At 40.9% G+C, this 13,642-nt stretch overlaps 1 protein-coding gene across 1 annotated transcript in view; it reads right to left on the bottom strand.

Annotated features, from left to right (window-relative positions):
* The window catches only part of LOC104548208 (transmembrane protein FLJ37396), a 53,836-nt gene extending 40,875 nt beyond the window's left edge, over positions 1 to 12,961 (bottom strand). Inside the window, 4 exon segments of the mRNA XM_010194158.1 lie at positions 6,052 to 6,209; positions 8,792 to 8,903; positions 11,369 to 11,441; positions 12,825 to 12,961. Of these exon segments, the coding sequence (XP_010192460.1) occupies positions 6,052 to 6,209; positions 8,792 to 8,903; positions 11,369 to 11,441; positions 12,825 to 12,961 (480 nt within the window).
* Between the last annotated feature and the right edge of the window lie 681 nt (positions 12,962 to 13,642).

The following is a 13,642-nucleotide window of genomic DNA, read 5'->3' as shown; positions in this document are numbered from 1 at the left end:
GGAAAGAGGGAATAGGGAGAGACTAAATGCACTAAATGCTGTCTCTCTCCCTCTGTTCCCCTTCCCCTGCTCTGCTTGGTCCTGGCCAAGAGCAGGAGTGCAAAAACTTCTCATCAACATCAAGGCTGCATCCAGCCTCAGCAGCTGAGACCTTTCTTCTTTAAAAAAACAACAGTGGAGCAAGGAGATTGTTCAGTCCTTTCTTGACTTGCCACCAGGGACCACCAGTTGGGACAGGCAGGCACAGTTAGAGTGAACTAAATGAAGCACTGGGCTGCAGATACAGGAACTTCTGAGATGTGAGAATCCTGTGCTTAATGCTTTTATACTCACTACAGCAGCAGCTGTGAGCAACTTCTGAGTCAGGAGGACGATAGACAAATAGGTGATCAAAGTCCATTTGCATCAAAAGGATACCTTCAAATTCAGAGGATTAGTCACAGAGCTTGCCACGCAAGGCATGGCACAGTTACTACAAATTTCCAAGATATCAGAGAGGTAGGTCCTACTTCTCATTCACTGCCCTGCCAGTTAGGCCGTTTGTGGTTTTTTTGCCCCTCTCCAAAACTTGAAGATCCCTCACAGCTTCTGCTCTTGCAGCTACCAAACCTCCATAAGGCCATGCCCACAAATGTCACATCCTCCACAGGAGGAGGAACTTGCCTTCACACCTGCCCCTGCACAAGGCAGGCATCTGCTGTCAGGTCCACAGGTGCTCGGATGCTAGATGGCCTCCAGCACCCAAGCCATCCTGCTATCCTTCCTTCCCTCTCCTCCATACTCTCATGCTAACCCATTTGTTAATACCACACTCTCCAGTAAATGCTAGGGGGCACTTGTATTTCTTGTGGCCAAATCCACAGCCCAGCCCTGCTGCAGGGACATCTACATGCTATTTTTAGGTAGGCGCAATCTTGCGCTGGTCCAGTGGTTGCACGGCAGCTAGTGAGCCCTGAGGAGGAGAGGACACCACGTATGCATCCTGGGCACGCAACCATACATTGCAGCTGGGCAGGTTCTGCTTAGCAGCAGTAGCAGGAGATTGAATTTTGAAAAAGGTGATATCCAAACAGTAATCTGTTAGAGGACCCCTCTATCAGAGCTGACAAATACTTGCTATAGGTTTTAATTTATCATTATTCATAATTTCCCCTTCTAAGTACCTGGTGGAGCTCAGTGCAGGCATAGATCTCCTTCCAGACATGATGGTAGCTCTGCTGTCTTGAGGCATAAGAAGAAGCAGCAGAACTTGACCACGCAGGATGTGGTTCAAACACCACTGTTGCGTGTTCCTGGAGACCCTCCATCACCCTCTCTATGTCCGAGACCTTGTTTCAACTCACATCAAATACAGATGAAAGATTTACAAGGCAACCAAGTCAGTGTGTCAGCCCCTATCCTGCAGTCAATTCGGAGCATCTATTGAGGGAGCCTCTGCAGCACCGCTTGTTACTGCTTCTCCCTTATTTGGGAAATTGTCTGCTGCCCCCTCTCCAAGGTGAAAACAGAAATGGACTTGCCTGTCACAGCATACAGAGGAAATACAGAGATGAGAAAGAATCCAAAAGCACTTCTTTTTTTGATGAGTGGGTAATCCCCTCACCCTTAAGGAGGTGTACGTGTTTCTTGGCCAAAACCAAACATACAGTATTTGGTGAGCAAGTCATTCTGCAAAAACAAGGAGAATTATCTTTTTTTCATTGTCTGTGAGCTGCAAAGCCATTTTTACTTCTGTTAGTGGTGACGATGGCTTTTGGCCAGGCTTTCCAGAAAAATTACATGCTGTGGAAAGACTTGAAAGAATGGTTTCTTTGTGAAATATCTGGCATGGGGAAAAGGTCTGAAAACAGGGATCATAAAAGAAAGCTCATTTCAGTCCTAAAGTTAAAAAAAACCAAACCCAAACCCCAACAACAACCAAAAAACCACAAAACAAACAAACAAAAACCAAACAAAAAACCAACCATAAATGGGGAATCTTTCAAGAGCATCATCAAAATCAAATCCATTCAATTATTTAAAATATTGTAAAGCCAACTTCAGCTGCAAAGTCCACACATCCACTTTCTGATTTCTGCAGTTTAAAGAGTTCTCTCTAAAATGTATTGTGAGACTCACAGAAGTAAAGAATGAATGTTAAATGGGAATCAGGGAGACTAAATATATAGTCAGTACTGCCGAAAAACAGGTTAAAGAAAATCAGAAGCAGTATATAAGTATTTTTAAACCACACATCTAATCTCACAGGATGTTTTTTTAATTGCCATTTGTATCAGAAGTATAATTCGAAGAACATTGCCATGCTTTAGTAATTATTTGCATTGGTAAAATTATGTTGATATGAATTCTAGCAGAGCATTGATAGGAGTTCTAAGGGAATTAAGACCAGGATTTTTATAGGATGCTGAAAAGTCAAAACAAATGGAACTATGCTTAACATAGGATGAAAAAAAGAATAATCATTAGAAGGGGGAGGGGCAGGGGAGCATGCAGCCTTTAATAAAAACATAAATTAAAAAGAAAACCTATGGAAATTATTTTTCCATTCATTTCCCAAGCATTTCCTTCATTTACTTTCTTACTGGTTGGGAGTCAACAACTTCTGATCTGTTACTGCTTCTCTACTGAACACCATTACCATCCAGAGTTCCACTGCCAAACATCTTTATTCCCTCAGAGTGATATTTATTTTGGGGCCTGTTAGACAAAATCAGAAGTCAAGTAGTGGGAAGAGACTTGTGAAAGGTGAGCAAAGTGGTAAGCAAGGAGCCTCCAGTTTCCCTTTCCCAAGCCACAGGGTAGTTTGCCTCAACAAAAGCTCTGATTCCTGTGTAAAACTGGGAGTCTAACCACAAGATGTCCTTATTGTTCATGGTGCTTCAGGCTCACTACACTCATAGTGTTCAGGCTGCAGGCAGGGTGATGAGGCAGTAATCTCAGCCTCTGATTGCCAGATCAGTTTTGCTGACAGATTTTTATACAGATCCAGTTCTTTCATAGCAGTTTGCCATCTTAAGGGCATTAGTTCAAGTCATAGAATCATAGATTCATTTAGGCTGGAAAAGACCTTCTAAGATCATGAAGTCCAACCACTAACCTAGCACTGTCAAGAGCAATAAGGTGCCCCCTCAGCCTCCTCTTCCCCAGGCTGAACAACCCCAGTTCCCTCAGCTACTCCTCATCAGATTTGTGCTTTAGACCCTTCACCAGCTTTCTTGCCCTTCCCTGGACATGCTCCAGCAACTCAATGTTTTTCCTGTAGTGAGGTGCCCCAAACTGAACACAGTATTCAAGGTGCAGCTTCACCAGTGCCAAGTACAAGGGAACAATCACTTCCCTACTCCTGCTGGCCACACTACTTGTGGTACAAGCCAAGATGCTGTTGGCCTTCATGGCCATGTGGGCACACTGCTGGCTCCTATTCAGTCAGCTCTCAACTGGTCCAGGACCTGCAGGTCCTTTTCCTTCAGGCATTTTTCCAGCCTCTCTTCCTCAAGCCTGTAGCATGGCGTGGGGTTGCTGTGACCCAAGTGCAGGACTCAAGTGTAGTTTTCCTCATCCTCTGCAAGGGACAGAACTCCTGTCGTATGGGTTGTACAGATGACAATACCAGATCTGCTAAAATTTAACTGGAAAAATGTGGCAAGACTCCAGTACACCTGACCAGCCTATCACACCCTGCAGTCCATGCATGCCTTTGCAGCCGGTGTGAAGGAGCAGAGCTTACTGGACATATGAAAGTCAGCCCTGCGGGGTTCACTCAGTGAATAAGATGCAATTAGAACAAGTGAATACTGCTTTTCACAGATGACCCTGTCCCTTTGCAAGACCATAATACGAGGTGTTAGGGGTGCCTCAGGCTCCTTTTGAATGCAAAGCAGGCCTGATTTGTGAATGCACACTGCCATTTTTTCAGGGAGGCTGGTTGACAGGCAGCCCAGACAGAGCTGGCTTGCAGGACATTCTCAAAATGGCCAAAAATGAAAATATATCACCAGAATAAAGAGAACTGGTAAAGCTGCAACCAAAATACAGAGACACTCAGTAAGCATTCCCTGGGGCACAGGCAGTCTATACATTGTGTCCTACTAAGTTTGAGACTTGCACCTCACTATTGGAGCATCTCTCCTTTTGACCACAGGCCTGAACCTTGGTCACATTACAAGAAAGCTGTTCTGAGCAATCACTTTGACACAAATTCCAGGGCTGATTCTGACCTGACTTAGGTGAACTTTGGAGCTTTTGAATATTTATGCAAGTGTTCAAGCTTCCTTTTGAAACCACTGAACTGAGAAAGAAATGGAAAAATACACCTATGGCTTCTTAGTAATGGGTCTTTAATGAATTTGAGCATATACACAGGATGCATAAAGCTGAGGCAACCTTTCTCAAGACATTTCAATTTTCCTGAAAGTGTCCAATAAATAAATTAAAATAACTTTAATTTAAATAACTAAGTTATAACCTCTACAAATTTTGAATGAAGTTCCATCAGCTTATCCACTTTCTTCCATTGTTTTAGTTTTATCAAAAGCTTTTGCTGCCAAGGATCTACTTTAGGCTTAATCTGGTTGACATAAAAGTAACCACAAAACATATTAATATCACTACATGGTTTTGGTATAAGAAGCAATATTTAGTAAGGAAAGTGCAAGACATTCACTTTTTATTTTGAACAGACATGAAAAGGTGCTTTTGACTATCCAGAAAAAAGTAGTTTCATAAGGCCTGAATTATTCAAAAATCATCACTCTCTTTATTAAAAGATACATTTTAGAATATAATTGCTGAAATGTATCTTGGTACATCCTGACTAACATAACTGAAAAAGCAAAGTTCCTCATAATTACCTTTAAAAAAGGGATCCAGTTGGCTCTCTTCTTAAGCCCTGGCTGGATCTAGCACACCCCAGCTCTCTGACCGAGAAACCTCTGTGCCATAAACTGGAAACATTCTCATTGTTTGCTGCTTGCAGAAGACTCTTCTAAATTTTTGGACAACCTAAAGCATAAAAGGAGATGATACTGTTACAAATTTCCCAAGCCGGATATTAAATCCTATGGCAAAGTAATACTGTATATTGTCTGGAAAAAAAGAGTGATAAAGCATCAAAGGAGACATTCTGGTCCTGTCTTTTCTTTCCAGCAGACACAATTTCAACTGTTAACACTGGAGCCTCTGAAAAGAAGAGCAGGATTTCCAAAAAACACTATCTCTCAGTCAAAGTCAATGGAAAATTTATTATCACTGGCTTTGGTGGGAATAGCATTAGCCTAGAAGATGTATTTTGAAAATCTTGTTAAAAATCTAGTAAGCCACTGCCACCCTACTATGAAAGTACTTTACATCGTTGCCTGGTTGTGTAAACACATCTGCCTGTGCTTATCTCAGATTGTTCAGTGAGTTGAGCTCAACTAGTCAAATGTTAATTTAACGACAGTCTTACAGACCAGTTTATGCAACCAAACCTTTGTCCTTTAAGGCTGAACCACCTGTTCTCATACAGAGTGCGATTTGTAAGGCAAGCCATTTATTTACAAGTAGTATGTTATTTTTGTTTAACATCTCTGCTATCCCTTGGACCCTGGACACGCGGTAGAGATTTTTGGTTTGTTCTGCCTTTTGGGTGACAGAAAAGCCAAAACCCAGAGTTTTCCTGACAGTAACCCCCGAGTTGCAGAGGCTCAGCGAGGTCCTGGGCAATGGTGTGTCACAGCCGACCTCTAGTGGAAGAACCACAGCTCAGGGAGACACCAAACGAGGGCAGGAAAACTCGAGAAAAACCCACAAAAAGCACGAGAGCTGGCAGAACAAAGGTGCGGATTCAGAGCCATGATGCTGAAAATACGAATATCAGCAGTTAGTGGGAAGAGCTGGGCTTCTCTGCTGCTTCCCGTAAATAGCAAAAATGCCCACAATCTTGTTTTTCTATGGTGCAAAACACTGACTTAAAATAAACAGAACTTCCTTCCATACTTTTAAAGACTTTTTTCCTTTATTTTTATCTTTTTTTCCTTTTTCTTTTAAATATTGAGAAGTAATTTCAGTTACCAGGGGAAAGAGCTCCATCTCATCAGCTGAGTTCTCGAGATCCTTAAGGTTGTAGTCAATGTCAAAGTGAGAAAGCAGAAGCTGGAGCTGAGGTTTCAGGTCCTCAGTTTCAGTGCTGTGCCAGGGCAAAGTGAATCCAGTGTCCTTATGGAAGGATTCTGCAAAAAGCCATCGTCAGATCAGCTGGGGAACATCAACACTTTAAGCAACATGACTGTAAGATGACTGTAAGCAATGCTGTCAGTGCCCTTTGCTTTGCATCCATGCAATGATGTAATTCCCGCCTTTTTTTTTTGTCCTGAAGCAGAAATATGTCAGATAATGGAATGTGATGGGAGGGGGGAACCCACATCTTATGGATTTTATTTTCATTTTTCTTTCCAGGAAGGGCCTTCAACCAAAATACTAACAGCTGCTGCAGGTCAGGGCACCCCTCCAGTCCTTGGAGGAGTGCCTATATTCCAGCATGGAAAGGACACCAGCTAACACATCCTACTGCCTGAATAGAGACCTGGCTCAGAGGGTACAACATTCTTCTGACACACATACTTCCCAAATCTTCACATGCCAAAAGAACTTCAAGTATGTTATTGTTTCAGGGTTATCACTCCTCCAGTATTTGATTCTGGCATGATACTGCTGTCATGAACTTCTAAAACAAGGGTGTACTAGGGATGGCTGAGTTTGGCCTGGTGTCAGTGTTGAAGAGTCTGGTGGCAACACAGCACCCATTTTCAGAAGAACTGAAATGTTTCCCCCTCCTTCTTTACCTCATCTCAGGCTTGCTCAAGGCTTTGAAGGATATCAGTACTCCTTCATCCTTGAAGAGCCAAAACTACTATGTTCCTGTAAGTTTTGCCCTCTTTTCTTCTTTTTTTTTCAGCTCTTGGATAGGTGTATTTAACACTGGAGGTTTGGTTGGTTGGTTGGTTGGCTGGGTTTTATCTTAGGCCAAAGTATAGCAAACAGCAGCACTTTTTCTGCTACTACTTTTCTAAAGATTTTTTAAAGTCCAAATAATTGTCAACTGATTCTCCTTTACTTTGTACTGGTAGATACTGCTGATACACACAAAGATTCTAATAGGTAAGTTACAGTTTGCTAAAGTTCAGCAAAACTCTTGAGGTTTAGTGGAACTACATGTAATCTAATTTATTATCTTATTGTTTCAGCAATAAAGGGCCATCTGCGTTTCTATTCCATACTTTATTTCAGCTTTGTCTTTAATGTCTTGTTTAATCATTCTGTCATTTCATCTATGAAGCTCAGATCTAGCTAGAGGATGAATGAAGCTTATGATGGTAATATGATACTGTTCCTCAAATATTAGATAACTAGATACTGAAGATCAAAGTGAGCTGGAGCACTTCTGAGTTGTTTATTTTAATACCAGTAAGGGTCTACTCCAAGGCAAAATGAATGGCTCAGGTGAACTCTGTAACATTGTAAGGCTTGCACTCTTCCTCACAGCAACACCCACCTCATTAGCCCATCCTATCCGAGATCATGGATCATCCCTTCCTCTCCTATCTTGCTCATATAAGAGAAATGTAGCCTATTCAAGGGGCTCCATTTGGAGATAAGAGATAACCCTCTTCTCCCTGTGCCTTAACACTGGTAGCGCTGTACTCCTGAAACAATGCTGCTGTATCTCTCCACCATGGTGTCCCTTCAGGCTGAAGGAGTGAAGGAGGGCTGCACCAGCAGAGCCAGTTAGACCAGTTAGAGCTTAGTTAGACCACTAACTAAGGGCTAAAGGCCCCTTGCCTGTTCCAGGTGAATCTGCACTTTCCTTAGCACTGTTCCCAATTAGTTGTCACTGCTTGGGCAGTGACACTGCAGGCCAGGTCTGTGCCTTGCTTCCCTGTGCAGACCCACAAGTACATCCCTAGTGGTAGAGATTTTCAGTGGAGAAAGGAGATGGGGAGGACAAGTCACAGACCCTTTTCGTTCCTCTACTCTGGTCAGTCCACTTCTCCCAACTGCAAGGAGGACCCTGCCTCGTCCCCAGGAGTGCTGTCCCCAGGTTGTGCTTTTACAGAGACAATCCTGTGAGCTCCTACAGTTCTACGCTGTTCCCACCCTGTCCATAAAAGCATGGGTTAAATCATAGGATTTAAACACACTGCAACAGGAATGCTGCCTTGCTTGCTAAGTACCACTCACAGGGTAACTCTTTACATAAACAACATCACTCCCTCCCTTCCTTCAAAAGGAAAGAGAACTTGAAAATAACCATAAGGATATTTTTCTAGAGATAATTCAGTGTAAGTCTTAATATCTCTCTTCTCTTAGTTTCTCCAGAAACAGGCCACCCACAAAAATATTTTAAATTATATTTTGGCAGAAAGTTGGAAGGATGAGTTTCAGGGTTTGGCATAATCAGGACAACATCCCGGATTCTCCACCAAGTTGATCCCACAAGTGTCCTTCTGAATCATCTGTTCCTGCAGACCAGGGAACAGAGACCAGAGGACCAACCGCCGCAGATGCAGAGCTCCATGTTCTGGTATTTGTACATCAGATTTCCAGGATTCTTGATGACTTTAAAAGCCACACTCCACATTTCTCAAGCATACAAACCAAGGATGGCAACATTTGCACTGCTGACCTTTCTCAAAAAATATACATCAACAAATGCATTATCTCTAGGACCTGCAGTTTTAAAGGAAACCTGATAATTTCTCACCATTTTTTCTTAAAACTCTTGCACAGGGAAACACATCAATATTAAAAATACCTGAATTCTTGTCAAAAGCACTTCTTAATTTGTCCCAGTTGTCTTGGACTACATCAGGACATTTCTCATCAGTCACATTTATTCTGTGAGAAATAGGCAAATGCTGGAGAACCTGGAGATAAAAAAATTTCTGTTGTTATTCTCAGTCACTACATAGCATACAAACTATTAATAAAGTTGCAAATTTAGTAATAAAATAAAACACAAAAGAGAAAAAAAACCCCATAGTTATCCATTGTATATAATTCCAGAAGTTTATTCAGTGACCTGTAGCACTCGTATAATAAAATCATTAAAGAAATGAGATAAAACGAGGATTTGTTTTCAAAAGATGATAAACAAATACTCCTCAAGTCAACAGATCAGTCATTGATATGACTCAGTCTCCTGACAATGTCCTGCTCCATCAAAACATCATCACAGTAATAACACGGAAAAAAAAAGTCACCAAGTTTTCATCTCATCCTGAATCTCCTCAAATGCAAGCACCCCAACACTACACTGCACCCAGGGAGTTCATTATTTCACTTACTAAATTCAGCTTTATCACTGTAGTATTTCCTTTCTAGTAAAATTAATTTGCTAAAAGAACTGAAAGTCATATATACACAGTCTAGCTCATTATCTTCAAACCTCTAAGTTTCTTTTACATTTAATTTGATCTTTCTTGGTTTATTTTCTTATCTAAGACTTGAATGTTTCATAATTACACTTCACTGTTCAAAAAAATGCTTGTCTTATCTGGAGAAAACAGTAAATACCCTTCAGAGAGTGTAGGTGACACACTAACCAGCGAGTGTAAATCAGCAGATCTTCCCATGTCACTACATTCACCATATTCTTCTTTCCTGTCAGGAAACCTTCCCTTGCCACGGAAAGTCTTGCAGCCCTCTGAACTGCATCATTGTATTCCTCCATGATGTGCCTAAGTCACTGCTGTTTATGTATGAAAAAGGGACACTGTCATTTTTGCATTTCCACATCTTCTTGTTTTAGTAGCTAGAAGGCCATTGCATTTCCACTGCATGAGGAATCCTATTTGGAGAGTAAGCTCAAAGGTTTCTTTCCTTCCTAAATGCTTACGAATGGTATTTCCAACCCAATGAGGAAAGAGGAATTTCAGCCCAAATACTGACCATAGGCAGATAGCTGAGAGTCAATGTCCATAGACAAATTCTAGAGAAATATTACCCTTAAGATAAATAGCATTTTATTCGGGTGGAAAAAAGCCATTGTTAACACATTGTTTTTCATGAACACCTACTGTTCTAGGTCCTAGGTTTTGGTTCCTACCTGATAGAGAGGATAAAGCTGTTCAATAACACTGCTGCGTGTACAAAATCTCTTCCATCTAAGCATGTGCAAATATTTACTGTGGACTAGATGAGAAATTCTGTCTGTAAAAAACTTGAATAAAATCAGAAATAACCAAATAAATCATGCATTCGTAAACAACAGAAGCTTAACATTATAGGAAATTTAAGCAGTGCTTAGATCATCATCCAAGAATAACACCAAACCAACAGCTAATCAGTCACCAAAGACCACTGTGCTGTTGTATTTATCCATGAAGGGTACCCCATCAAAGTTGTCCCAATGGAATTATTATTGTGGGAATGAAAAAAAGCAGTTAACACAAGGAAAAGGGCAGAATTCAGTCCGCTGGGCCTAGAAAACTGAACTCCATTTTTACAATGAAAATTAAAATATGCCATAACACAGATATAATAGAACAGTTCAAAACAGTACAAAAAAAAAAAGCATCAGGGAAGGAGGAGAACCTTGTCCTAGCCCATCTGACCTGGTTTAAATTCCTGTTCTTAAACGAAACAGAAGAGGAGGACATTTTCACCTCAAACAAGGAAGCTGAAAGCACTAAGCCTTTCGTGCCTGTTTTCAGGAAGGAGTTTCACAGAATCACAGAATCGCTCGGTTGGAAAAGACCTCTGAGATCATCACGTCCAACCGTCCCTGTTTACCCACTAAACCATATCCTTAAGTACCTCATCTACCCGCTTTTTAAATACATCCAGGGATGGTGACTCCACCACCTCATGTCGGTTTTATTTTCAAATGCGCACAGTGCAACCTGGTGGGCCAGAGGAAAGCTCCTGCGTCTTGACAGCAAGCGGGAGCCCTACCTGGTGCAGCAGCAGAGGCAAAGTGGCTGCTGTGTGCTCCCTTCTCCAGCAGCTCTCTACCTCCCTCTGCATGGCATCAGCCTAAATGACAAGAGGTTTTGCTTTTGTCACTTGCAAATGCAGCACACGTTGGATATATCGCTTTTTCAGGATATCGAAAAAACGGTAAACACAGAAAAAAGTTTAAGCTTTGAATTTAATTGGGAGTTGCCACATAAGCAAACGCTGCAGACCCAGGTCCATATTATTATTCTAATAAAAGAAAGGATAAGCTCTTTAAGTACTCTGCAAACATTATAACCCTTCCCATTCTGTCTTTACAGACTGCTTTTCATTCCAAAAAAAAGTATCACTTTGTCTGATTTTCATTTTAAGTTACTACGGGGTAAAGAGCAAAGATATTTTTTCTAAGCCAGCGTATGTTATAGGTACCTACCTGTAAGCCTTTCTTTAGTATCACCTCCCTTTCTTTTCTGAAGTAAGTTGCATCCTTTGGAATTGGAACAGAACTCCAAAAGAAAAAAAATGTTCAACAGGACATTACCTAAAAGCCGTTTTAACCAAACATTTGTCAGGCACAACATGACTCAGATAAGTTAACTGTAAGCAAGTTTAATGGTATGAAAACCCTATATTTAAGCAGCAGAATATTTTTCATTGGCAACATTTTTTGGCAAACTATTTTCTTCCACCTCCATTTTTTAGTCAAAGCCCTTAAAAGTCCATCTGGATCCTTGTCAGTTCTCTGGGCACATATTTCAACCCACAGCTACACAGTGGAGCTCCTTGACAAGCATCCTTCACAATTTAAACAACTTCCTTCCAAATATGCCTCTATCACAGAAGGAGGGGCTGAGAAAACTTCTGGAGGAGAACTATTTTTTAATTCTAATGTATCCATACACTTACGGCAAGCACACATTATGACATTTTCATTTAACTGAATAAAATGAATGCAAGCAAATTGAAAACATAGGTGAACACTCAACCATTAAAAAATGGGCTCCTTAGTCTTGTGCAAAAGCAATACATGGGAAACTCTGCTGGAGCACTTTAGAGCCCTAAAGAGGTAAGACCAGGAGAGGTTCTGTGATCATCTACCCCTTCCATTGCTGCAAGGCAGGGAAAAGTAATCTGTTCCCTAAGGGTTTTCATCTGTCCTCTTAAGGACCTTCAATCAAAGATGGTCAGCAATCTCCTAGTCCAAATATCAGCATTTAATTAACACAATGGTTGTAAAGTTTGAATTTTAGCCCATTATTTTCTGTCCTATTCATAAGCACAAACAGAAGTTTATTCCCTTCATCTTTACAGCAATATCTCATGTGTCTGAAGACTTATAAACTAGAGAAAATGGAGTGGAGTTGTAAGTCCAGCTCCTTTCCTTGCTGTTTCAAGTGTCCTACTCAAGTGTTCTTGACCTCTCTTTTCCTCCAAATATTCTCCAGGCGGTCTACAGCTTCCTTGAAGCATAACACCAAACCTGGGTACATCGTCATAGCTTGCATCTTATCATCGCTGAGGAAGGAAAGAGTGGCTGTATTATATGTGACCATTCTGTTTGTACATCCCAGTGCTCTGTTTGAAGCTACTTCCTCTTCAGTGTAAGAAGGAAATACGTGACATGCTAGGGAGATTTAAAGTTCTGTTAGCGATGGGCACGTGAAATCAATTTAGTTTATGTTTTGACATCCTCTTCTATTTCATCCATAATTCTGTGGTAGACATAGACACACAATGAAAAAGCTGCCATTCCTGGCTCCCATGTGTGTACTCAGGTCTCAAAATTGAAGAGTTACATAGACATGTGACCAAAAAAAAACCCCAAAAAGAGATACAATGCATTGTTATAATCTCGCTTTCTCCCTCATTCCCCAGGAAATTCTTGTTACCTGTATTCCCTACTCAGTATTCCCTGGAGTATCCTGTTGTCTTCTATTTCTGCCCTCAGCTCTGCCGGCTGTGCTGCCAGCTCTTGTTCCAGCTGCTGGACCTTCTCAGTAGAAGTGATCTGGTATACTTCATCCATTTCGCCTACGTCAGCTTGGCAGAGCAAAAGACAAAGCAGTTGAGAAGAAGCCCCTTTCTCCAGGGCAAATCACTTGTGAACTCTGGACCTGGAGAACTGATCACGTAAAAAGCACAAATTCCCACTCTTACATAGACAACATATGATGTAAGAACTTCATTAAAAACTGATTATTCAGCATCTCCTTTAACAAGAAGACTTTTCTTTTAATACCAGGAACAGAACTGGATGAATGTGATTTTTCCCATTTTGATTGCCAGTCTGAGGAAAATAGGAGAAAAACCTGGTTTGGGCCAAAAATTATCAAGTATCCTTCTGCAACCTGCTATCAAACCTCCCTCCTTAGTCCAGTTTCTTAAGGACACTTCAGAAAGTTTAGGTAAATAAATAAGAAATTTGACGTGGTAAAAAAACATTTTTACAAAAGAAGAATTGAAACTTTTTGTGTTCATTTTTTCCTGAAACAAACTATGCTGACATCAAAATCTATTTTCTCCTCATTTCTCTCACCTGAAACTATTACTTGAAGTTGAACAGAATAAAAGGAATGAAAGAATTTGAAAGAAATATAACTTTTTGACAAATGCACTGTATACAAATAATCCACTAACACAAAAGTTGCACAGTTATCACAGGAAACACTTAATTTGTGATAATTTCTAAAGTAGCCATGCTCTCTTC

The sequence above is a fragment of the Mesitornis unicolor genome, unplaced genomic scaffold (genome assembly GCF_000695765.1).
Source record: "Mesitornis unicolor isolate BGI_N332 unplaced genomic scaffold, ASM69576v1 scaffold36301, whole genome shotgun sequence".
NCBI lineage: Eukaryota > Metazoa > Chordata > Aves > Mesitornithiformes > Mesitornithidae > Mesitornis > Mesitornis unicolor.
The sequence above is the reverse complement of the archived record's forward strand: the minus strand, read 5'-3'. Positions and strand labels throughout refer to the sequence as shown.